General features: G+C 41.5%; 1 protein-coding gene across 1 annotated transcript in view; it reads right to left on the reverse strand.

The window, feature by feature from the left end:
• ATXN7L1 (ataxin 7 like 1) overlaps nucleotides 1-24,955 on the reverse strand; it is a 128,864-nt gene that overhangs the window by 47,120 nt on the left and 56,789 nt on the right. Inside the window, exon 2 of the mRNA XM_065397602.1 lies at nucleotides 20,844-21,066. Coding sequence (XP_065253674.1) covers nucleotides 20,844-21,049 — 206 coding nt within the window. The 5' untranslated portion in view covers nucleotides 21,050-21,066. The remainder of the gene's footprint in view (nucleotides 1-20,843; nucleotides 21,067-24,955) is intronic.

Raw genomic sequence — 24,955 nt, forward strand, 5'->3', positions numbered from 1 at the left:
TGCAACCACTTGAAGAAGAAATAGGTCTTGTCAAACAAACCTGATTTCATTCTTTGATTGAAACTTGTAATCAAAGTTTGGTTGATAATGGTAACTGTGTAGATGTAATATACTTATTTAAGGCATTGAGTTAGTACTGAACAACATTAATTAAAAAACAGCACTACAAACTATCAATAAAACACATTAAATGATTAAGAACTGGCTAACTGATACTATTCAACATTTTCATCAACGATCTGGAAGTAAATATAACGGCTGATAGAATTTGCAAATGGCACAATGATAAATGATGACAGGGCGGCCACACAGAATTATCTGATCATGTAGTAAGCTGGGCCCATTGAAACAAAATGCATTTTAATACCGCCACATGCAACTAAGAACAAGGAATGCAGGCTATATCTACAGAATGAGGAAATGTATCCCAGAAAGCAGAGATCCTGAAATGAATTTAGGGGTCAAAATGGATGAGCAACTCAACATGAGCTCCCAGCGCAGTGCTGTGGCAGAAAAGGCTAACGCGATCCTCGGATAAACAAAGGAATAGTGAGTAGGAGCAGGGAGGTTATTTTACCCCTGTATATGACAGTGGTGAGACCAATACTAGAGTACAGCGTCTGCTTGTGGTGTTCACATTTTAAAAAGGATATTGGAAAACTGGAGAGGGTGCAGAAGAGAACCACAAAAATGATTTGAGGCTGGAGAAAATGCCTTACAGTGAGAGATTAAAAGGGCTCAGTATGTTTAGTTTATTAAAAAGAAGACTGAGAGGTGATTTTATTATAGCGCATAACTACAGTACCTACACAGGCAGAAAATACTCAGTACTAAATAGCTCTTTAAGCTAGTGGAGAAAGGAGTAACAAGAGCCAATGGCTGGAAGCTGAAGACAGACAAATTAAAAATTAGGCACACATTTTTAATAGTGAGAGTGAATATCCATTGGAACAAACTTCCAAGGGAAATGGTGGAGACATCTTTTCATGTCTTCAAATCAAGACTGGATGCCTATCTGGAAGATATGCTTAAGCCAAATACAAATTATGTTTTAGTTAAACACAGATTATTGGGCTCAATACAGGGGTAACGGAGTGAAATGTAATGGCCTGTGATATACCGGAGGTCAGACTAGATGAACTAATGGCCCCCCATCTGGCCTTAAACTCTAAGATTTATTTAAAAAAATCAAAACCTTAGATGATATATATATGTATATATATAAAATGGATTACTCCGGTGGGGCTCTGAAATGCAGGGCCTAATATTTGTTTCAAGTAATGCTGCCTCCTTTATGTATACTTTTGAAGATGAAGTTTCTTCAAAAGTATACATAAGCAAAGACTTGTGCTAGAACACCTGTAATTTTCATGCTTTCCCTTGTTTCAGTTAGTGCACATCTGCTTTCAAGCCTTTTATGGCCCCTGAATCAGTTTACTGTGCTTTTAGTACATTACCCATAAGAACTGCATAGACAAGAACCTACTGGGTCTTCTAGCATCCTGATGCATGAAACAAAGGATTTCCCATTTACGCTATTTTCTCATGTTATGTAATCTACGCCTAAACATCAACCGTTGGCACTCCTTAAATAGATTATTCCCATGACAAACTGCTTTAACAGTTAAGAATTTTCTCTTCCAATATTATCTTGGGTTAATTGTCATTTAGTTCCAAGCCATTGTTCCTTGTCATGCCATTCTCAAACACAAATAATCCCTCTACTTTAATATTTCTCAGATATTTGTAGACTATTATATTCACATCATACCGTTGGTCTCCTTCTCTTCAGGTTTTACCATTAAATCATTTTTGCCTGATATAGTCTCACAATTTTATTATTTTTGTCAGCCATCGCTGGTTTCATTCTCAAGTCTCAGCCTCATCTCAAACCCCTTTAATCTCATTTTTTAAAATTAATACAAACTTTATTTTTCAAACCTCTTAAAATACCTAAAAGTAATCTTTAAAAACCCAAATATTTCTTGTTTGTTCTGCACTTTTCAGTTTGTCTATAGCCTTCCTATTATATAACTAACAAAAGAGCACACAAAATGTGCTCTAGTGGTTAATATAGGAATCTGTACTGCTGAACTGTACTCCCAATTCTGCTACAGACTTGCTGTGTTAATTTAGGTAAATCATTAAATCTTGTTTAGCCTGTTTCCCCATCCTTAAACTGGCGATAATGATGTTTACATGTCACTAACAGACAAGTGATATGAAAACCCTTTAAAACAACATTATAAATTCAAATGATTATATATTATTATACCATAGGTATGTTTTTATCAGCTCTAGGTATCTCTGTGAGCTCTTCTGATTTGTATTCTGTTCTTCAATTGATAGGAAGGCTGCCAGCTTCCCTGATTTTGACTAGGCTATCCCTTTACCTTCATTTTCAGCTCCCCCTGCCAGGCACTGGAGCCTCTCCTTAATTATGCCAGGGTGTGGGAAAGCTATTTGTGCTGTTTTCATATTCTCAGTTTGCTTCAGTATTATCTCTGTTTGCTCCACACTGCTCATACATGTGATGGGGGAAGAGGAACGTCATTCAGAGGTGCTGTGGGAGTGAACTGGTGCAAATCCATCATGAGCGGGGTCCCCAGACTGCTGGCAGGACTGGGAGGAGATACTAGTCAACTATTCAGGAAGCTGCGAGGGAGAAGAGAAGTCAGACCCAGGCCAGATAACGGCTGATATGATTCCAGTGACAACCAGGAGAGGACAGCAGAGAGAGGTGAATACCCAACAGCTCTTCAGGTGCAGAGGAACAAAAAGACGACTGCCCAGTACATGCCCTTGTATGTACTACCTACACTACAACTATTCCTTCCTTCAAATTAAACAGGGCTCCCTGCTCCCATCTGGAAGTATCAAAATTAACCTGTTTCCCCTCGCTCTGTATCTTTTCACTGGGAACAGAGATTGAGGAAGAAGGGTGGTGGATCCTATCTTACCTACTGGCTTTATAATGCTGCTTTTTATTCACTTGGAACAAACTCTTACAAGAGCCCTGGGCAGCAGTTTGCTTCCCTGCTGCGTGTAATATACTGGGAGTAGTTATCACACCTTGTATCTTTGTACCTTTGCAATGCTGTCATGGAGAGTGTAGTAAGGGATAATCCTTCCTCAGCACTGCTACAGAAAACATGGGTTCCCCACAATAAAAACTGCTTTGTCAAAGTGAAAGATTATCTTCCATTAGTTCCTTTTGTGCTTCTCTATTAGCCATACATCTTTCTTGCAACATGTCTGAAATATTAATCTCTGTTACTAGCATAAAAAGTTGTCTTGCTTTATGGAATATAATTATTTTGGTATTCACAAGTCGTACACTGCTGTCTGGCTCTCTGCAAACAGTGTTATTTAATATTCTGCTTCAGGAAGGCTTTCTTTCTGGTTCACACCTAGATTTCGTCTACCCAAGGATTAGCTATAGTTGACAAAAAGCAGTTACTGTCTTTCCAATGAAATCCAATCTTCTTTTCTTCTGGGCTAAATTTCCCTTCCTTTTCAGAAATACCCAGTAGCTGGGCATGGGGTTGAGAAAGTGGAACAATCAATTGTTTTTATGCTACACTGTGTCCCAGAAAACTGGAAACATTCCTGTCTTTAGGGCCCAACTGGGTGTCCCTGTTAGTTTTTACAATCAATCAATCAAATTAAAAAACATGCTGCTTTGTCCCAGTTTTGTGGCCCCTGCAGACACCAACTGAAAGATCTATCAGGCAGATGACCCGATGAAACTGATACCTGCTAAATGGGTGCACTTCAGACAACATCGTTCATAAGACCAGTCAAATATTTCTGCCCTCCCCTTTGCCCCCCGACACCAGCAAGCAAGGTGACCAGATGTTCCAGAAACCCAAGAACACCCCAGGCTTTGAGGGACTTTCCATTCTCCCAGTTCAGTTTACAAAAATCCCTGTGTTTTTTTAGTTGCCAGAAGCCTTGCTGTGTTGCGGCAGGATGGAGGAGACGGGGCAGTATGCCTTTCCACCTCTCTGCCCAAACTCTCCCACCTTTCTGATCCCCACCCATCTCCCATGTCCTTTCCAGTTAACAGAACATAATGTAAAAAACAACATTTGTTTTCACGCAAAACACAGCCAAACACACTTTAACACTAATATATTTAGGGTTAACAAGGAATAACTGTGCTTGGAATCACTGTTTAGTAATTATTGTGTAGTATATTTCTAAACTAAGAACAAGTATAAAAAACACGGAAGCAATGATAATTCATACTACATGATTTAGGGGCTGTGGTGCTTTACTAAAGAAAAAATCTGGTTAAAATATACAACCCTCCCCCCCTCTCCCCCCCACACACACACTTTGTCCTTTCTCAAAATAAAAATCAAAGTGAATATAATGTACTAAATTCAATCATTCTGAAAAAAAAAAGTGCATCTTGAGCCACCATTCCAGTTACTTGTCAGAGACAAAGGAACAATGGCTCTTTTCTAACAGCACCATTGATGGGGCAATTATAGGCCTACTCTACACACAAAGTTGTGCTTGTTAACTAAAGAGATAAAGTTAAACCAGCTTAGCTAAACCTCTGCAACTCTTTGTGTGGACACATTCTCACACTGGTTTAAACCTGGCTTCCACTGGTTTAGCTTGTCCCATGTTAAACCAAACAGAGTGTTCACATACTAAGGTCATGTTTACATTACAGATACTACAGCAGCTCCGCTTCAGTGCTGGATGCTTACTATAGCAAAGGATGGGAGGTTTCTGTTGTGGAGGTTAATTCACCACTACAAGCGGTGGTAGCTAGGTCAGTGGAAGAACTCTTCAGTTGATCTAGCCGTTTCTACACTGCAGGTTAGGCCAGCATAACTCTGTTAATCACAAGTGTGAATTTTTCACATCTCTGAGTGATCTAGGTAGGTCAATCTAATTTTTAAGTGTAGAGCAGGCTAAAATTGCACTAGTTTAGCTAAACTGATTTTACTCCACGTTTAGTTAAATGAATGCAAATTTTGTGTGTAGACAAGTCCACTGTGATCTGTTTTTATGAGAAGAAAAGAGCAAAAAATGTTATTGTCCTTAATCATCAAATGTTGTCATGTAGAAAGATGGAATTAACATTATTTTTAGTTCTGAACTCCATACATAAGATTCAGTTTCATTGTGCCAGAGAAATAAATGCAGCTATGTAACACATTTCTGCCTGAAAAAGGAATCCCCTCCCTATTCAAATTGATGGCTGTGGAGGTAGGTTACAAAGGCCTGGTCTACACTATAAAGTGAGGCTGATGCAAGCCGCCTTGCGTCAACCTAGCTGTGCATGTGTTGACACTTAAATTTGTCTCCCACTGATGTGTCTTATTATTGTGATGCAGTAACATGACCTCCCTGAGCAGCGCTGAGCCATGGTTGATGTACTGAGGTCTACACAGCATGAGTACGGACACTGTGCTACTTATGCTGACCCTAACAGTCCTCCAAGTAGCTGTCCCACAATGCCCAACACTGGCCACAACTGTGAACTCTACTGTGCAGGTGTCACAGGGACCTGAAGCCCTCCTCCCCCTTAAAATCTTGCAAATTTTTGAAATGCCTTTTCCTGATAGTCCAGCGTGGAAAGACACCTAGCAGCTTGCAATGGTTGTGGGAATTGCCCAGCTGAACATGTCAGCTACATGCTCCAGACATACCCCCAGCTTGGAGTAGATAAGAGATACTGATTGAATCTTCTGGACCTGTGGAGAGAAGAGGATGTGCAGACAGAGCCACAGACCAGCCATAGAAACATTGGCATCTAGGAGCTGATGCCACGGGGTATGCAGGAGAAGGGGTACGACAGGGGTCAGCGGCAGTGCCGACTGAAAGTGAAGGAACTGCAACAGGCATACCGTAAGGCCAGGGAGGCCAACAGTTGATCTGGTGACGAGCCACAGATCTGCTGCTTTTACAAAGAGCTGCGTGCCATAATTGGCAGAGACCCCACCAGCACCCCACACAACACTGCTGATACCTCTGAGAAGCCCGACTCACACACTCCTGTCGTGAACAGTGAGGACAAGGAGGAGGAGCAGAAAGAGAAGGAGGACGGGGAACAGGAGACCAGGGATGGGGTCCAGCTATGCCATGAGCCAGGACCTGTTTGAGACTCTAATGCAGTCCAGTCAGTCCCAGGAGTCGAGCATAGGTGAGCCCAATGCAGGGGAAGGAACCTCCAGTAAGTGTGTAAATGTATTTCCCATTTGTCCCAAATGCTTTTCATTCCCCTGTACAGTTCGGTGGTTGGGGCATGTGGAGCAGTTTGTTTATGTACACTGGGATGTCCCAAGAGATTTCAATAAAACTTTCATGGAGGTTCTTTGCAATTTGCTGCCAAAGGTTTCTAAGGATGGCAGCCTTATTTCTTCCTCCCTGGTGGGACACTTTCCCATACCACTCAGAGATAACTTCGGCAGGTACCATTGCAGTAAACAGGCTAGCATCATATGGGCCCAGGCAGCTTCAGGATGCCAGCAGCAGCTGTGCTCTCGGTGCCTTTGTCACCCTCGGGAGTGAGATATCAGCTAAAATCACTACTGTCTGTGGAAAATGGTGCCAGTACTCAGTGCCATTTCCCTGTTCTCATGCAACTGGTTTCATGCAACTGAGCAATTCCCACCTCATTTCCCTTGCCCCGGTGGGCCATACTCACCAGGGCAGGAGCGGTGAGTGGTGCAGTGCACAAGCAATCCCAAGCAGAAGTGTCAATAAGCGAGCCTTGTTTAAAACAAATGGGAAGCAAGGGAAGGGAGTTCTGAATCTTAACTTCCGCTTTCCATTGTGACTATATTGACAGTGTTACCTCTGTGTGTTTTATCTGTAGCTGCTGCTGTTGCGGCCTTGAGGGGGCTCCCCTTCCACACTCGCAGAATGCCTGAACCAGATAAGGAGGAGAGAGAAGAGGACTTGGGATGACATGTTCAGAGAGATCCTGCAAGCCAGAGCTGCATCAGACAAGAGTAGAGGGCCTGGAGGGTGAATGTTGCAAACTGTATGAAGAAGGAAAGAGCAGACAGAGAAAGGCCCAGGAGTCACACCAGCAAAAGGAGAGGGAGATGCACCAGGACACAATGGGGTTTTTCTCCAGCAGCAAACGCAGATTCTGCACACTCTTGTGGACCTACAGGTTCAACAACCACAGGTTTACCTCCCTTTTCTGTCCACGGAGAACTCCATTATAGCACCTCCCTGCACCCCTCCTCAACATTCCACGTTGCATCAGGGGTCACATCCCTACCCCGACCACTCCACACCTGAGGACATTAAGAACAACCATAGCTTCACATACACTGACCTGAAAGAGCCACAGTTGCTATACATGTAGCAAAAATGGCCATAAATATTCTCTCTCTTTCTTAAGCTCTATTCCATAAATTTATTAAGTTTTAAATGTATTTACTTTTAACTTGGACAAAATTTTTTGCAGTGTTTTCATTACTCAAAATTTTATTGTTTGGAAAACAGTTCATCTTTATTAGTTCACAACATATGCTGCAGAATGCCTAGCAGTACTGAAAGCACCTACTTACTTGTTATTGTACAACGTGACAACTCAGGATCAGTGAAAAAAACACAGCATAATAATCATAAATGTACAGCATGCACCACAAAATTAATAGGAGCATTGACTGCATTATATTCATAGGTGTATACCAAGCACCACACAATTTCTAGTGGGCCCCAAAACACCACTATGCACTATTCTGGCTCACTGTTAAAGTGCTCTTTCAAAGTCTCCCTGAGCCCTATAGCTCCACACTGAGCTCTTCTAATAGTCATCTGGTCTGGCAGTTCAAACTCAGCAGACAGCTGCTCCCACTCCACTCCAGCGGCAATTTTCCCCCTTTTGCTTCACAGACATTATGCAGGACACAGCAGGCAGCTATAACCATTGGGATGATTTTTTCACTGAGACCCAATCTTGTGAGTAAACACCACCAGCATCCCTTCAACCTAGCAAGAACACATTCAACTGTCATTCTGCACCTGCTGAGCCAGTAGCTGAATATTTCCTTGCTACTGTCCAAGTGGCCAATGTATGTCTTCATAAGCCAGGGGAGCAAGCGGTAGGCTGGTTCCCCAGGATCACTATTGGCATTTCAACATCACCAATGGTAATCTGCCGGTTGGGAAAGAAAGTCCCTGCTTGTAGCCTTCTGAACAGTCCTGTGTTCTTAAAGATGTGAGCATCATGCACCTTACCTGAGCAGACAACAATAATGTCGGTGAAGTGTCCCGGTGATCCACCAATGCTTGAATAACCAGAGAAAAGTAGCCCTTTCTATTGATGTACTCTGTGGCAAGGTGGGCAGGTGCCAAAATAGTGATATGAGTGCTATCGCCCAACCACTGTTCGGGAACCCCACTGCTGCAAATCCATCCACAATGTCCTGCACGTTGCCAAGAGTCACAGTCATGCACAGCAGGAGACAGTTAATAGCCCTGCACACTTGTATGACAACGGTCCCCATAGTGGATTTTCCAACTCCAAAATGATTTCCCACTTATCAGCAGCAATCTGGTGTGGCAAGCTTCCAAAGTGCGATCGCCACTTGCTTCTCCACAGTCAGTGCAGCTCTCATTCTGGTGTCCCTGCACTGGCGGGCTGGGGCGAGCTCGGCATACAAATCCAGGAATGTGGCCTTATGCATCCGAAAGTTCTGCAGCCACTGCTCATCATCCTAAGCCTGCATTATGATGTGATGCCACCAGTCAGTGCTCATTTCTCGGGCCCAGAAGCAGAACTCCACCATCTGCAGCTGCTCCATGAATACCACCTCCAACCTTGAATTAGTTCTCACTATGTCCCACAGCAATCAGTCCTTAACAAATTCATTATGTTCCCCACTGATTTGGTTTTTTCTTGTGGCTCTGCAAATAAGGGAGGATCATGTGTCCCTGTGCCTGCAATGCTCATGACAATAGTGCAGAGCACTGCAGGCTCAATGCTTCTGTCAGAGATGGCAGACAGCGAGGTGGGCTGCACGGGTTCATTGGATTTTTTAAAATGCTGCAAAAATTATGGGCTATAGATATTATGGGATGGAGAGTTGCATGCTGGGAAGTTGACTTCTGGGGCTCTCAGTTGCCCCTGTGTGAATTGTTTCTGCCCTAACATGCATTGCCAAAACTTCCCAAAGCGCGTGCTGGATGGTGGTAACCTACCCATGGCGCACCGCACTGTGCATTGACACAAGCACGTGTGGTGAGCATGGGCAGCGCCGACGCAAAGAGCCAAACACGCACGCACACAAGCAACATGCTAACTGTGGCAGCTTTATGCTGATGTAATGTGCATTGGCAAAAGTTTGCAGTGTAGACACATCCTAACTCTCTATCACAAGGATTGAATCTACAACCGTGCCATGATTTTTGTGCATGTACCATGCAGACATATTGGTGTGTAGAAGCAGAGAAAAAAAATCAATGACTATGTAACACATCTCAGGTACTTTTTGCTACTTTACTTAGGATAGTATTTTTTCTAATGTGGAAAGCAGAAGTAGAAATAAATAAAACCTCTATCCTCAAAGACTTTAGGACTATTTTGGCAGTAATTAGAAGATCAAGTTTCTTGCCCGGTGTTGTGTAAGAGGTCAGGCTAGATATTATAGTGGTTCCTTCTGGGCTTAAAATCTTTATGTCTATGTTAAAAAAAAATTATTTCCTATCTTTCAGAAACACTTTTCACCAGGAGACCTTCCACATCTATGTCAGAGGACTATTTTCCCAGCCTTTCACACACCATTTTGTAGCCCAACATTGCAGAACTTTAAGCAAGATAAGGCACCAATCACTTCATTTCTGGGCCCTGTTAGGCCCTAGGACCAAGAATCCAGCCAAAGTTTCTGCATAGCAGCACAGAACCCAATTTCCTATGCTAGAGAGCTTTACATTTTAATTGTTAACGTTCCTGAAACTTAGCAAAAGAAAACATCTGGCACCCGGCTGAAGTATACATTCTAAAAAGCAGGTGGATAAAGTCTCCCCTTGCAATATTTTTTTTTAAAGATGCTTTTTGAAAATATATTTTAAGTATTTGGAGGGGAGAGCCATTACTCTTGTCCTCCCACAAATTTCTTCTTAAGACCCATCTGTACCCAGTTTACAATAAAGTGCTTAATAATGATGGCTAAACTGACAGATGATTAGCGATTCATTAAAGATCTCTTGTTCACTTATTTAAAAGAAAACTGCAATGTCAGAAAATTATACAACTAGCTAATATATACAACTCTGGCTTTCTATTACTGCTGCACTTGTTTCCCCACACTCACTTGCATTGCGATCTTTATCCACATGTTACAACCTGTCCCAGTCTAGATTGTAAGCTTTTGGGGACATTATCTGTCATTTATTTTAGATTTGTTCAGCACAACGAGGCTCCAATCTTGATGGGAGCTCTGGGCCTTACTGCACTAATACTCTTTGAAACAGTGCTAGATCAAAGCACATTAATTAAATGTTAATGAGTGTCAGCAGAGTCCATATGGACAGGTAGTCCGTGGCAGGGTAGTATGGGGTAGATTCACATCCCCTTGTGCCACCCACTAATTGTTCATATAGACAAGACCTTACAATACTACAAGAAAAGAACAGTAAAATTGTCAACAATAATGCAAAAATATTGTCAATAATTCAGAAAAGGCAAAAGTAACGAATATTCTATTCTGTATTTGGAAAGAAGCTGAATGACATATTCACATCCTACAGTGATCATCAAATACTTTCTATTCCAACAGTAACTACCAGAGGATATTAAACAGCAGCTACTAAAGTTAAATATTTTAAAATCTCTTGGACCAGACAACTTTCACTCAAGAGTTAAAAGAGTTGGCTGAAGAGCTCTATGAACTACTGAAGCTCATCTTCAGCAAATCTTAGGATACTGGAGAAGTTCTAGAGGACTGGAAAAAAGCTCATGCTGTGCCAGTATTTAAGAGGATAAATAGGATGACCCTGGAAGTACAGACTGGTCAATGTGACACTGATTCTGGGTAAATCACTAAAGAATTAAAAGATAGCATAATTAACACAAGTCAACATATTTTTATGGAAAATAGAGGCCTTGAAAACAACTTTGATATTGTTCACTGATGAGATTATAAACTGGGTTGACAAAGGTTACTGCTTAACGTAATATACTCTGATGTAGTACTGTACAACATTCTGATTAAGCAATTATTACTATACAAAATCTTTGTAGCCCATATTAAATGGATTAAAAATGGCTAACTGATGGTTCTCCAAATGTAAATGGAAAATCATTATCCATCAGGGGTTTCTTGTGGGGTCCTGCAAGTTATGTTATTGGTGAAATACTAATCTACAGATTTATCAGTTTGGAAGAAAATATAAAATCACGGCTAGTAAAGTTGGCAGCCAACACAAAAATTGGAGTAGTAAACCGTGACAGGTAAGTTTTACAGTGAGATTGCACAGTAAGCTAGGCTCATTTGGACATGTGTTTTAATGCAGCCAAATGAAAGGTCATGAATTTAAGAACAAAGAACGTAGGCCATACTTGTTTGACAGGGGACTGAATCATGGAAGCCTGCAGCTCCAAAAAGGACTTAGGGATAACCAAAAAAACATGGAGTTCCCAGAGTGATTCTATGGCTAAGAACATAAGAATGGTCATACTAGGTCAGACCAATGGTCCATCTAGCCCAGTGTCCTGTCTCCTAACAGTGACCAGTGCTGGATGCTCCAGAAGGGATGATCAGAACAGAGCAATTTACTGAGTGATCCATCCTCCGTCGTCCAGGCCCAGCTGCTAGCAGCCAGAGGTATAGGGACACGCAGAACATGGGGCCGTGCATCTGACCATCCTGACTAATAGCCATTGATAGACCTATCCTACATGAATTTATCTAATGCTTTTTTGAGCTCAGTTATACTTTTGGCCTTCCTAATATCCCCAGGTAACGAGTTCCACAGGTTGACTGTGCATTCTGTGAAGAAATACTTCCTTATGTTTGGTTTAAACCTGCTGCCTATTAATTTGATTAGGTGATCCCTCGTTCTTGTGTTATGTGAAGTAGTAAATAACACTTCCTTAATCATTTTCTCCACACCATTCATGATTTTACAAACCTCCCCTTAGCTGTGTCTTTTCTAAGTTGAACAGGCCCAGCCTTTTTAATCTCTCCTCTTATGGAAATTATTCCATACCCTAGTAATTTTTGTTGTCCTTGTACTGTCTCCAATTCTAATGTATCTTTTTTGAGTTAGGGTGCCCAGAACTGCATGCAGTATTCAAGGTGTGGGCATACCATGGACTTATATTGAGGCATTATGGTATTTTTTGTCTTATTATCTATCCCTTTCCTAATAGTTCCTAACATTGTTAACTTTTTTGAGTGCTGCTGCACACTGAGCAGATTTTTTCAGAGAACTATTCATGATGACTCAAGATCTTTCTTGAGTATTAACAGTTAATTTAGACCCATCATTTTGTACGTATAATTGGAATTACATTTTCCAATGTGAATTACTTCGCATTTATCAACACTGAATTGCATCTCCCGGTTTGTTGCTCAGTCAGCCAGTTTAGTGAGATCCCTTTCTAATTCTTCATAGTCAGCTTTGGACTTAATTATTTTTAGTGATTTTGTATCATCTACAAACTTTGCCACCTCACTCTTTACTCCTTTTTCCAGATCATTTATGAATATGTTGAACAGCTCTGGTCCCAGTACAGGTCCTTTTGGGGACCTTATTTACTTCACTCCACTGTGAAAATTTATTCCTACCCTGTGTCCTATCTTTTAACCAGTTACTGATCCATGAGAGGACCTTCCCTCTTATCCCATGACTGCTTACTTTGCTTAAGAGCCTTTGGTGTGGGGACCCTGTCAAAGGCTTTCTGAAAGTCAAGGTACATTATATCCACTGGATCACCCTTGTCCACATGCTTTTTGATGCCCTCAAAGAATTCTAATAGATTGGTGAGGCATGATTTCCCTTTACAAAAAGCATGTTGACTCTTTCCCAACATATGGTGTTTATCTATGTGTCCAATAAGTCTGTTCTTTACCATAATTTCAACAATTTGCCTGGTATTGAAATTAGGATTACCAGCCTGTAATTGGCAGGATCACCTCTGCAGATTTTAAAAAAAAAAAAGTCAGTGTTACATTACCTATCCTCCAGTCATCTGGTACAGAGACGGATTTAAGTGATAGGTTACATTGCACAAACTCCACCAGAGAGGTCCTTTGGGGCCATCTGCCTGTCCCAAGTCAGGATAAAGGAGGAGGGTTGGGCGTGGGGCTAGCAACTCCACCCCGTAAAAAATCAACCTGCTACAGAAACGCCAACAATAGAGATAACGAGACTTTTAGCCTGGAAAAAGAAGGGTCTTCAACTCGAAGACGCATGACGCTGGGTGGTGAAAGTCGTGAGGAAGCCACTAAGCCGATTACCCTTCTTGCAACCAGGAGGATTACCATTGGTACATGGAACGTGAGGACCATGTACGAGTCAAGAAAGATGGCGCAGGTCGCAGCGGAAAAGAGGCCGTCCAAGAAACACCTGGCGACGCGACCTTCAGGCTGATAGCATAAAAATGGGCTATACCTGGAACCAGCTAGAGCAAATGGCCCAGGATAAAGGACTCTGGAGATCTGTGGTTGGCGGCCCATACCCCAACTGGGGTGACGGGCATGAGTGAGTGAGTGAGTACATTGCACAGTTAGTAGTTCTGCAATTCTGTAACTGAGTGCCTTCAGAACTCCTGAGTGAATACCATCTGGTCCTGGGGACTTACTACTGTTTAATTTAACAATTTGTTCCAAAACCTCCTCTACTGATACCTCAGTCTGGGAATTTCCTTTACAACCTTCGCAGTGAAGACTGATGCAAAGAATTCATTTAGATCAGGGGTAGGCAACCTATGGCACGCGTGCCGAAGGCGGCACGCGAGCTGATTTTCAGTGGCACTCACACTGCCCGGGTCCTGCCCACCGGTCCGGGGGACTCTGCATTTTAATTTAATTTTAAATGAAGCTTCTTAAACGTTTTAAAAACCTTATTTATTTTACATACAACTATAGTTTAGTTATATATTACAGACTTATAGAAAGAGACCTTCTAAAAACGTTAAAATGTATTACTGGAACGCGAAACCTTAAATCAGAGTGAATTGATAGGTTGCCGATCCCTGATTTAGATTCTCCACAATGGCCTTGTCTTCCTTGAGTGCTCATTTAGCACCTCAATTGTCCAATGGCCCCACAGATTGTTTGGTAGGCTTCTTTTTTCTGATGCAGCTCAATTTTTTTTTTTTTTGCTGTTAGTTTTCGTGTCCTTAGCTAGTTGCTCTTCAACTTCTTTCTTGGCCTGCCTTATTATACTTTTACACTTGATTTGCCGTAGTTTACATTCATTTCTATTTTCCTCACTAAGGCCTGACAAAACAGGGAAGGTGTACACACTACAAAGCTACTTTTGGAGGCAAAACTCTGCTGTTTTGACGACAAAATAAAACCTCAACTAGAGGCATAAAGTCTTTTGCGGCAAAGTTAAAGCGACAAAACATCAGTGCAGACACTGCTGTTTGTTTTGTCGACAGAACTGGCTTCCGCCAGTATCCCACAATGCCTGCCGTGACCGCTGTGCTCTTTGTTTTGATCTCTGCTGCCCTTTCAAAGCTCCGGAAAGTATCTGACAGCTGAGCGTGCTGCTCCATTTCGGGAACAAAGAGAAAATCTTTGGAATGCTCCTGTTCTACCCTGCACTAGAAACACAGAGGCAGGCAGACTGCCGCTGCAGGGAGCCAAGGGGGAGGGGGAGTGGAGAGAGAGAGAGAGGAGGACAACGACACACACGGAACTAATGTGCTGCTTTGACATTCCTCAGTGTGGAGAGCTCACAGAGCTGCTGAGGATGCCATTCCCGACAGCTGAAGAGGCTGTGGAAGAACTCAGAAGGAATCACAGAACCATAGGCAGGCAGGCAGGCAGGCAGAGTGGGCTACTTCGGGAGAGACTGCTGTGCCGAGCAGAGCTGGGGGCTGACGTGGGGGGGGGGGTGTCCCCCTCCTCCTGCCTCAGGATAGGTCGGTCAGCCTGCTGTCTCCCCAGCTCCAGACAACCACTCACCTCTCCTCCCCGCCCACCTGCTTCTGTTGAAAAAGCAGCTGACAACCTATTAGGATGCCCTTGGTAAGATGGGATTGAGAAACTTGCATCATGTGACGCTATACCTGCCCCATAAGGCATTGCAAACCCTTCCCAAAGCACCCTGTGGGCCAGTTGCATAATGGGATACCTACCACAGTGCACTACTCTGTGTCGATGCAAGAGCTTTCAGTGTGAAAGTACTCTGCCGACACAAGGAGCTAGTGTGGACATGCAACAGTGGTTTTAATTAAAGCGCTTTAATTAAAGCAGCATAACTTTTGCCGACAAAACTTTGTAGTGTAGACAAGGCCTAAGACTATGTCTACACTAGAGAACTTACAGCAGCACAACTGTACCAATGCAGTTGCGCCGCTGTAAGATCTCTCATGTAGCTGCTTTATGCCAACAGGAGAGAGCTCTCCCATTGACATAATTAAATCACTCCCAACAAGCAGTGGTAGCTATATTGATGGGAGAAGTTCTCCCGCTGATATAGCGAGTGCTGTGCACCACTTATACCGGTGAAACTTATGTCGCTCAGGGATGTGTTTTTTCACACCCCTGAGAGACATACGTTTTGCCAACATAAGTAGCAGTGTAGACATGGCCTTTGATTTGACTTCCAATTTTTAAAGGATGCCTTTTTGCCTAGAACGGCCTCTCTTACTCTGCAAAGTCATGGTGGCATTTTTTTGGGTCCTCTTACTCTTTTTTTTATTTGGGGAATACATTTAGTTTAAAAACACCATAATAGAGGCCCCAACAGTTTCCATGCATCTTGCAGGCATTTCACTCTTGTGACTGTTCTAGGATGACCAGACAGCAAGTGTGAAAAATCCAGAACAAGGGGTGGAGGGTAATAGGCACTTATATAAGACAAAGCCCCAAATATCAGGACTGTCCCTATAAAATCAGGACATCTGGTCACCCACTGTTCCTTTTAATGAGCTTCCTCATTTTTGCATAGTTCTCCTTTTTAAAGTTATATGCTACTGTGGTGGGTTACTTTGGCATTTTCCCCCTACAAGGATGTTAAATTTAATTACATTATGATTGCTATTACTCAGCAGTTCATCTATACTGACCTCTTGGACCAGATCCTGTGCTCCACGTAGGACTGAATCAAGAACTGCCTCTACTGTGATCCTAGGGGAATGTGGAGTAGCAGCTGGGAGGTGGTATTACCTCTGTATACAGCATTAGTGAGACTGTGAATGAATGGGATAAGTCTAAATTATGAACTGCATTTTGTATTATATATTGAACAGATGTCTAATCTTGCCTGACAGCAGCATATTGTACCACATTACAAACACCGCCCCTATCCAGGAAAGATTCTTGATACCTTGTTGAAGGAGTATCACAAATAAACTATCAACATGGGCAATCTAGGGCCCTGACTTAGATTGTCTCTCAACTGCTGACCCGCCCCTCTGGAACAATGATTTCCCTATACAGGGGGTCTGTAGATGGGGCAAGCATGACAAGGTGGATGTGGGGCTGGGCGTCTCAGTTGGACACATAGCACAGAGGAGAGATCATCCTACTTAAGAATAAGTTCTGCTCTGTGCAAGGCAGTCGACCATTGCCACACATAAGGAGAACTTGCAGGAAAGAGTGAGCAGGATGGACTCATCCCAGCCTAACAAACCTCAGACTCACAAGAAGAGTGAGATCAGAATAGGGGAGGATGTGTCTCAGAACTTCTGCTGTTTTCAAAGATCTGTAACTCTCGGGCACTCAAAGACTTAAGTCTCCGCTTCAGAGTTTCTTCTGCTAAGCTTGTGTTCCTTGCTTTCCTGCCACATTGTCACAGAAGGGGTTTAACTAGACACCCAGAGTGTCCATATTGTAGGTGGAGCTCTGAGGGAATATGTGTAAGTGACTGGGGGATTCTGGAGGTCTCAGACATCCAGACATCTACTGCAGCTGTGCAATGGTGTCCCATATCCCAAGAAAGGGTCAGATAAGAGGTCGGAGCCTAGGAGCATGTATTATAGATCCTGAGCTATCAACAGTGAATAGATTCGGCCCAGACCCAGGTGATTAGAAAGCTTATGGGACCAAGCAATTGGGTTGACTTAGAAGAGACTAGTGACTGTCTTTACAATTATTAAAAGTTATTATTTAAAACTATTTTTACTATTTTTTCATGATTGGATATTTCTTTCTACAAGATATCTTTTGTTCAATCACAAGTTATTGGCCTGATCCAGGATTGGTTGAAATTCTATGGCCTATGTTATGCAGGAGGTGAGATTAGAATACTGTAAATGGTCCCGTCTAACCTTAAAATCTGTATGAATAATTTCTCCTTAAAAAAATTGAAACCATCTACTGAATAGTCAGTATCTTCTAATACTTTATAATCAGACCTTCTTTTCCTGAGTTCCAAGTGAAAAGAAAAATCAGTCCTCACTTTCCTGAAGCTTGCAACTTTGCCATGGAAGAGGCTGGAACCTGCACAGGAAGACCAGTGTTAAAACGTGGAGTGGGCATGGGTTTTGGGGGGCGGGGAGAGGGGGGTTGTTATTGTTGTTGTTTTTTTGTTTTTTGGAGAAGCAGTGTGATCTTGCATGCTACACTCAAGACTGGGAGAAAAAAATCTCATGAGTTCTAATCCTGACTCTGTTACTGACTTGCTTTGTGATACTGGGCAAATCCTTTAATCTCAATATTTCTCAGTTTTTCCATCTGTAAAATGAGATTACACAAGACTTCCTTACCACCACACAGGAATGTTGTGAGGACTAGTCAATAAACACGTCGGCTGCTTTTTAGATAGAAACACTAAGTGTTATCAAATGCTACTACACTAGTTCATTAAATGAACTGATTTATCTTCTCTATCTTCAATAAATGTTTCCTATTCTGCTTTGGTGGAAATGTTTATTTTGCTTTAGAACTTTTTGGATAAAGCCAGCCAGGTGAACATGCACTGGGCATGCTGTTCTGCACTGGGCTTTGGTTGATTTATGGAAGGCCATCTGCTGGCACTGTGAAGGACATGAATTATGGCTAACAAATATTTTGTCATAAGGCCTACACACCTCTCCTGGTTTGGCACCCAAAGAGTTAACGAAGTAACTGCCTGTCTGCTCAGCCAGAAGTGACTGGCAGCCCCACAGTAGCTCTGAAGATAGGAAGGCTGCAAGGGAGGAGGGCAGGTCAGCTGCCAGAGGGGCACAGGCATTGCAGAGAGACGCTCCCTCCTGCAGACGGGTGAGAAGCTGTCAGACAAACCAACACTCCAAAGAGGGGGAAGCAGGACAAGGCTGGGGAAATCTAGAGCAGAGGTAGGAAGAAGCAGAGAAGAGGTAGGAAGAAGCTCAGGGAGCAGCAAGGGACTGAGGAAGACTGGTTTTGGCTGTTCCAAACAAGGTCCCTGAGCTGAAACCCAGTGGAGTGGGAGGACCTGGGTTCCACTACTAACTCCAGCCAGGGGCTTTTGGAGAAAAAAAGTCTTAAATCCAGGAAACCTAGGGTTGATCAGCCCCCACTACAGCCACAAAACCTCTGACTCCCCATAATCCTGAAAGGGGCAGAGACTACTGAGGACCCCTCCAGGAGGTCTTGGGTCATAACAAACACAGACTTGGGCATGATGACATGATGACATGAAATGGATGGAGCCAGGTTAAAGTAACTGTGTGTGTGTGTGTGTGTGTGTGTGTGTGTGTGTGTGTGTGTGCGCGCGCGCGCTAACAAAGGCCCCCATATTACATGCTTGCACAAGACGAGCCAATGAGATGAAATCTTTCCGTGTAGGTTACTATTTTGTAACACCAGAACTAGGAACATTTCAATGGTCTGTAATGTGAACACTTTGAAGCCATTTGTATTTTGTTGCTTACAAGTTTTTTTTTTTAATCTCAAACAATATTTAAAAAGTCTTATTCTTGTGTAAGGATACTAAAAATGTCAGCATGAGATCAGTAGTATTATTTTGTCACAGTACTGGAAAGCAGTTACATTCGATCTGGGATAATCTGTACCTCATCTCTTTTATATGTAGTCTAAAAGGTCAAGTTTACTATTTTCAGTCAATGTTAGCACCATAATTGCTTGGGACACTCACTACTTTTAACCGTTTAAAAAAGTCAAAACTGAACCAAGTTTGTTAAAAATAATTGCAATATGCTAAACTCTGAAGATATATGGAAGCAGCTCCCTTTGAATTCAATGTGAATCGCTCACAATACATCAGAGAGAAAAATGTAACCTGGTATTTTTTAAAGTGATTTGGATGGGTTGATATTTTCTGTCTCACTGCACAAATGGTTTGTAGAACATAGCAAGAAAAACTGCATTTGATTATTATTTGTGTAACAACAGCACCCAGAGACCCCAACCTAGATCAGGACACTATTATGCTAGGTACTATATCTGAACATAATAAGAAAGGCTCCTGTCCCAAAGAACTTAAAACAGAAGTAGGACAAAGAGAAAGAAAGTACTACTATGTCAGTTTTACAGATGGAGAACTGAGGCACAGACAGATTAAGTGACTTGCTCAGGGTCACACACACAAAAAAACACAACTGTGTAAGGCAATGTCTACACAGCAGCTAGGAGGGTGCTTCCCATGTGGAGGACAGACACACTAGCTCTGCTTGAGCAAACATGCTAAGAATAGCAGCATGGCTGGGTGGCACGGGTGGTGGCTCAGGCTAGCTGTCCAAGTACAGTCCTGCCTAACCCCCAGGTATGAACTCAGGAGGCTAACCCTAGCTGCTGCAGCCATACTGCTACTTGTAAGCATGCTAGCTCAAGCAGAGCTAGATGTGTCTGTATCTACACTGGAAAGCACCTTTCCAGCTGCTGTGCTGACATATCCTAAGAGCCAGAAACTAAACCCAGATGTCTTTGGTCTGAGGCCTTAATCACAAAAGCATCCTTCTTCCATATAACTGAAGACAAGTTAGTTTCTTAAGATTTAAAATACAAATTTAGCCTTCATTTACATTCTCACAACTCCACTGTGCTCAATTAGTTTGTTAAATACTGACAGTGTAACATTAAGACGTAAGAGGACTGCCTCAAAGATCTCACAGCCTAAATGCATATACAATACCATCCACGCTGAACGACCTAGAGAACAGCGATTTTTACAGATTGTACTTCGCTCTATGCAGTCTCACAGAGCATGAAGCATACTGTCAGCACTTAAACAATGAGGTTCAGTGGTAGCTGGTGCCCAAAACAAGTGGTAGGGCTGCAGAAGACAAGCCCTCATTGACTTTAGCGAAGCCAATGCTGAGCACTACTGAAAATCCTGTTCTTACTATTTAAGCATATTAATTTTAAGGTCGGCCTAAGTGATGTCAGATGGTCCACAGGCTCTATGGATCTAAGTTACCAAACTTAAAAGACATCTCCCTTGCTCTATATCTCAGAGAAGTAAACATTTTATAGTACATTAGGAAGGTGAACCTTCAATCTTCCTCTTTCCTCCTAGAGTTTTTAATCTATCTATCACCACACACCTGGGGTCAGGTTTTATAGAAATATGTATAGAAACAACACAACACTTATTCCCCATTTCCCCCCCAGAGGAAATCCCTGGGCTTAGGTTATGCATTCAGAAGAGAAGAAAACGTATATTCTTTAGAGGACCATGAGATACACAAACAGGTTTTAAAATAAACATACAAATAAACAAGCGTAGACAAATCAGCTATCTACTGTAATGGTACTTACCATGGTTTATCCCTTGATACTTTTGAAGGAAAGACTGTGTGCTGTTTGCTAGTGGAGGTAAGTAGATTGTCTTTGGGAGTTTTGAATGGCTTTGAGTTGCTGCTGACAGGGTTATGGCCGCTGATACAGGATTTCTGTTTAATTTGTACTAGTGATGTCCTGGAATTGGAGGGTGGAGAAGCTGGAGATGGGGAAGGTTTACACATTGAATTGTGTCTTCGTTCTGTAATGGACAAAGAATACATTTTAAAGCATTTCACAGGCAAAAAAGTTAAATAAAAGCAGTTAGAAAAGATGAAGTTATGCCATTCAGTGTTGAAATCATGAGGCTTTCAGCACACAACATTACACTAGTTAATTATTGTTGAAATCAGTCATAATGCCAATGGGTAAATATGAAACACAAAAACAACTGTGTACAAAATAAAATAAAAAAATTAATGGAGATATCCTATCTCCTAGAACTGGAAGGGACCTTGAAAGGTCATCAAGTCCAGCCCCCTGCCTTCACTAGCAGGACCAAGTACTGATTTTGCCCCAGATCCCTAAGTGGCCCCCTCAAGGACTGAACTCACAACCCTGGGTTTAGCAGGCCAATGCTCAAACCACTGAGCTATCCCTCCCCCCCGTTGTTTCCCCATACTCACTCTGCCCGTAAAGGCCAGATCCTGCTCTCACTGAAGTAATGGGAATTTTACCACTGATTTTAGTTGGAAGCAAGACAAATTCCTAAATGTCACCAGTACTGCTAATTTCCAATAACCAATGGCACTGCCCTCCACTGAAGAAGCAAAGAATAAAATAATATCTATGGTAGACAGACATCTATGCAGTGCTTGGGAACTATATACTGAATACTTAAAGGTGGTGTGCAAAGGGGGACAAAAGTGGAGGTGTACTCCTTTTTGCTTCTCTAGAGTTATACTCCTTTTTGCTTCTTTATCATGTAGAAAAGATTATTTTCCATCCACCCCAGTTTTTTCCTTGCATGTTTTTTTACAGTGGCCATTCAGGTTCTGTCTAGCTTAGAAGACTGTGATGCCTGGAAAACCAGTGCAATGGTTTACAAGAGCTCAAAGAAATGGAAGAGAGTTTTAGTCAGAATGTTTTAAACTTTTTTGTTTTTGTTAGAAACCTATTTAACATCAATGACTAAACAACACTTTGAATAAAGGAAGCCTCTCTTAAAGATTCAATACCCCACCCCCACCCCTTCAAGTAAGTTGTCACACTCATGATAAACATGCCTTGAGACCTCCCAGGTAGGGTGACCAGATGTCCCAATTTTATAGGGACAGTCCCGATATTTGGGGCTTTTTTTTTATATGGGCTCCTATTACTCCCCACCTCCGTCCTGATTTTTCACACTTGCTATCTGGTCACCCTACTCCCAGAGGTCCTCCAACAGCTCAAGGAACACCAAACTTGACATTCCAATTTTTTAAAGTTAATAAAAAGTAGTAAAAGAATAAAATTACAAACATCAATAAGTAAAAAGAGGGCACAAGTTCAATTTTTCAAAAATATTCTTGTCAGATCACCTTTTATTATTATTCTGATTTTGTATTTCAGATTTCTGACAACAGTTTTACTTGCAATAAGTCATTTTTGAAAGGTACTGTTACTTTTCTTATTTAGTTAAACCATATTAATTATTTTATACAATTTGGTTGTGGACCAGTATAACATCCTGTAACTCCTTTACTGCAAATGTTTTAATTTAATCTACCTTGTCCTGCCAAACAAAACAAGTTTGAATTATATTCTAAATTTTACCACTACCCTATTGAGATTCTGATGACAAGGTGCTGTTATGTAACCAACCAAGAACCTCTACAATGACAGACTCCCTGTGAATTAAAACTGTTGGTAAAACCTTTTCCTCCTTAAATATTCAACATGGACTGCTCAGACTTTCACTTCAGCTAATAGTCTTGTCAAGACTGACTGCCTTCTAGAAAATGATACCTTAAGCATTATACCTAAGGATGTAGTAGTTGAGGGTGATATATCCCATTTATAGATAATTAAAATAAATCTTCTGGAAAGAAAGATACTCAGGTTAATTTACAGACACAGATATTGACCATTTAAGATGATCAGTATTTTAGAGTCATCTAAAGAATCACATACATGAGCAGCTTCAGATTTTTTTATATAGTCTTCATTATATGTAATTTTCAATCAAGCAAGTTTGATTTGTTCCATCAAAAACTTTCCTGATCGATTAATTCCCAAGAGCAAAGCAATACATTCACAATGGCACTTGTAACTTATGTGAAATGTCAGAAATAAGGAGCACTATGTTAATATATAATAGTTTATCCCTCCATTTTTAAAATGTGTATGTGTTTGGGGGAAGGGAAGAAAGGTTACCAGGACAATTTTTAATATTTTACCTAAAGCATAAGAGAATGGCCGACTTTCTTGTGACCTGTACTGACAGCTATATCTGGCATTTCCTTCCATATCTTTGAATACCTACAAACAAAACATGGCTATAAATAACCTTCCACATTTTCAGCAGGTACTTTGAGAATTACCAGAAATATTACTTGGCCTCAGCTGAAAATACCTTAAGGACTGCTGGAAATAAATGGAAAAATATATACCTCCCTATACATATGAAAAAGAAAATATCACTTCCATTGTCATACTCAGTTGCCTAAATAGAATGGCTGCATTCTTCCCTTTGCAAGTTCCTGGAAATTAAACTTGGTTGTTTAAGCTTGTTTTATTTTTCAGATTACATTTCTATTGATTTGCCAATACACAGCCTATAAAAAGAACGGAAAAAAGAAAAACCACAGCTGCACACACAAAAATGCACATACAATTTGTACTCTCCCATTAGGTATTTGCACACACAAATATCCAATAAGGATGTAACTGGCAATTTGTCCATGTAAAAATGGGATTTCTACATGCACCTGTGGTAATTGTGCATGCAAATTAGGCACAGAAGTGCAAGCGAATTTATCTGCGTACAACCTGTTGAAAATGAGGTCCTACATGTTCACGTTAAATAGCATAATCACTGTACATGCATCAAATAACTTAGTCATCAAGCAAGTACACTTCTGTTTTTATTTAAAAAATCCTATAAAGTAACTAATGCTAGATATGTGCCTCTGATAAATCAATACAAGTAATTATAATGTTAAACTGAATTCCACACCTGTTGCAATTTCTGCAGATATTTTGCAATGCTATAAATACATTTGTTCACCTGAGTAGGTATAAAATTTGGGAGACAACATCACGTATTTACTGGAGTGTTTGTAAATTGATACGTTCGCATTACACATAAATAACTAAGTATAGTTCAATTATTTTATAAAAGAACTACTGTCAAATCCACAAGCATTTGTAATCTGTCAGATAGAACACAAGCAGAGCTGCAATCCTTTACAGCATTAAGCCTTTTGTGCCTGCCTGTGGGTTTCTGCTCATCCACTGCGGCAACTGACTTCACAGCAACAAAGTTTGGCTTCTGCTGCCAAGGAGTTAACATCTTAGCAGCATTAATCTTTGAGAACAGAGTTCAACTTTCCCCCACTAGATTAACGTACATGCATTTTAAGAAAGAAAAATATAATAAACAACTTGAAGCTTGTTTTATTTAAAATTTTATTACGAGATCCTAAAGTTCATTTTATTGCTATACAACTAAGTTTCCCTTTTCGGAATAGCACTGCAAATGATCATTAAACTGTTCCAGCAAACTCTCCATGTCCCATGGAAACATGGATGTAATCCAATTGTCCCAGCCAAATTAGATTTTTGTGCACACCAGATGTGATGTCTTTATGCTGTTTGGGGAGCAAGACTGGATGATCCCTGAATCTCCAGCACTGCTCTCAGTTTCCAGCCCTCTTTCATGCACCACCACATGATGCAATCCTCTACTTTTCCCAAACCCTCTGCTGCAACGGCTCAAATCCTCAAGCTCTAGTCTCTGAACCACTTTACTAATTCCACTGGAAATTCATTGGCTGGTCTTTGGGAAACAACAACAACTATTCTGCAGGAAGAGCAACATCTCAACTTCCTGGTCAGAAGTGAATGAGTTTCAATTACCTAGTGACATGAGAGGCTATTTATTTTTAACA

The sequence above is a fragment of the Emys orbicularis genome, chromosome 1, assembly GCF_028017835.1.
Source record: "Emys orbicularis isolate rEmyOrb1 chromosome 1, rEmyOrb1.hap1, whole genome shotgun sequence".
In the NCBI taxonomy this organism is placed as follows: domain Eukaryota; kingdom Metazoa; phylum Chordata; order Testudines; family Emydidae; genus Emys; species Emys orbicularis.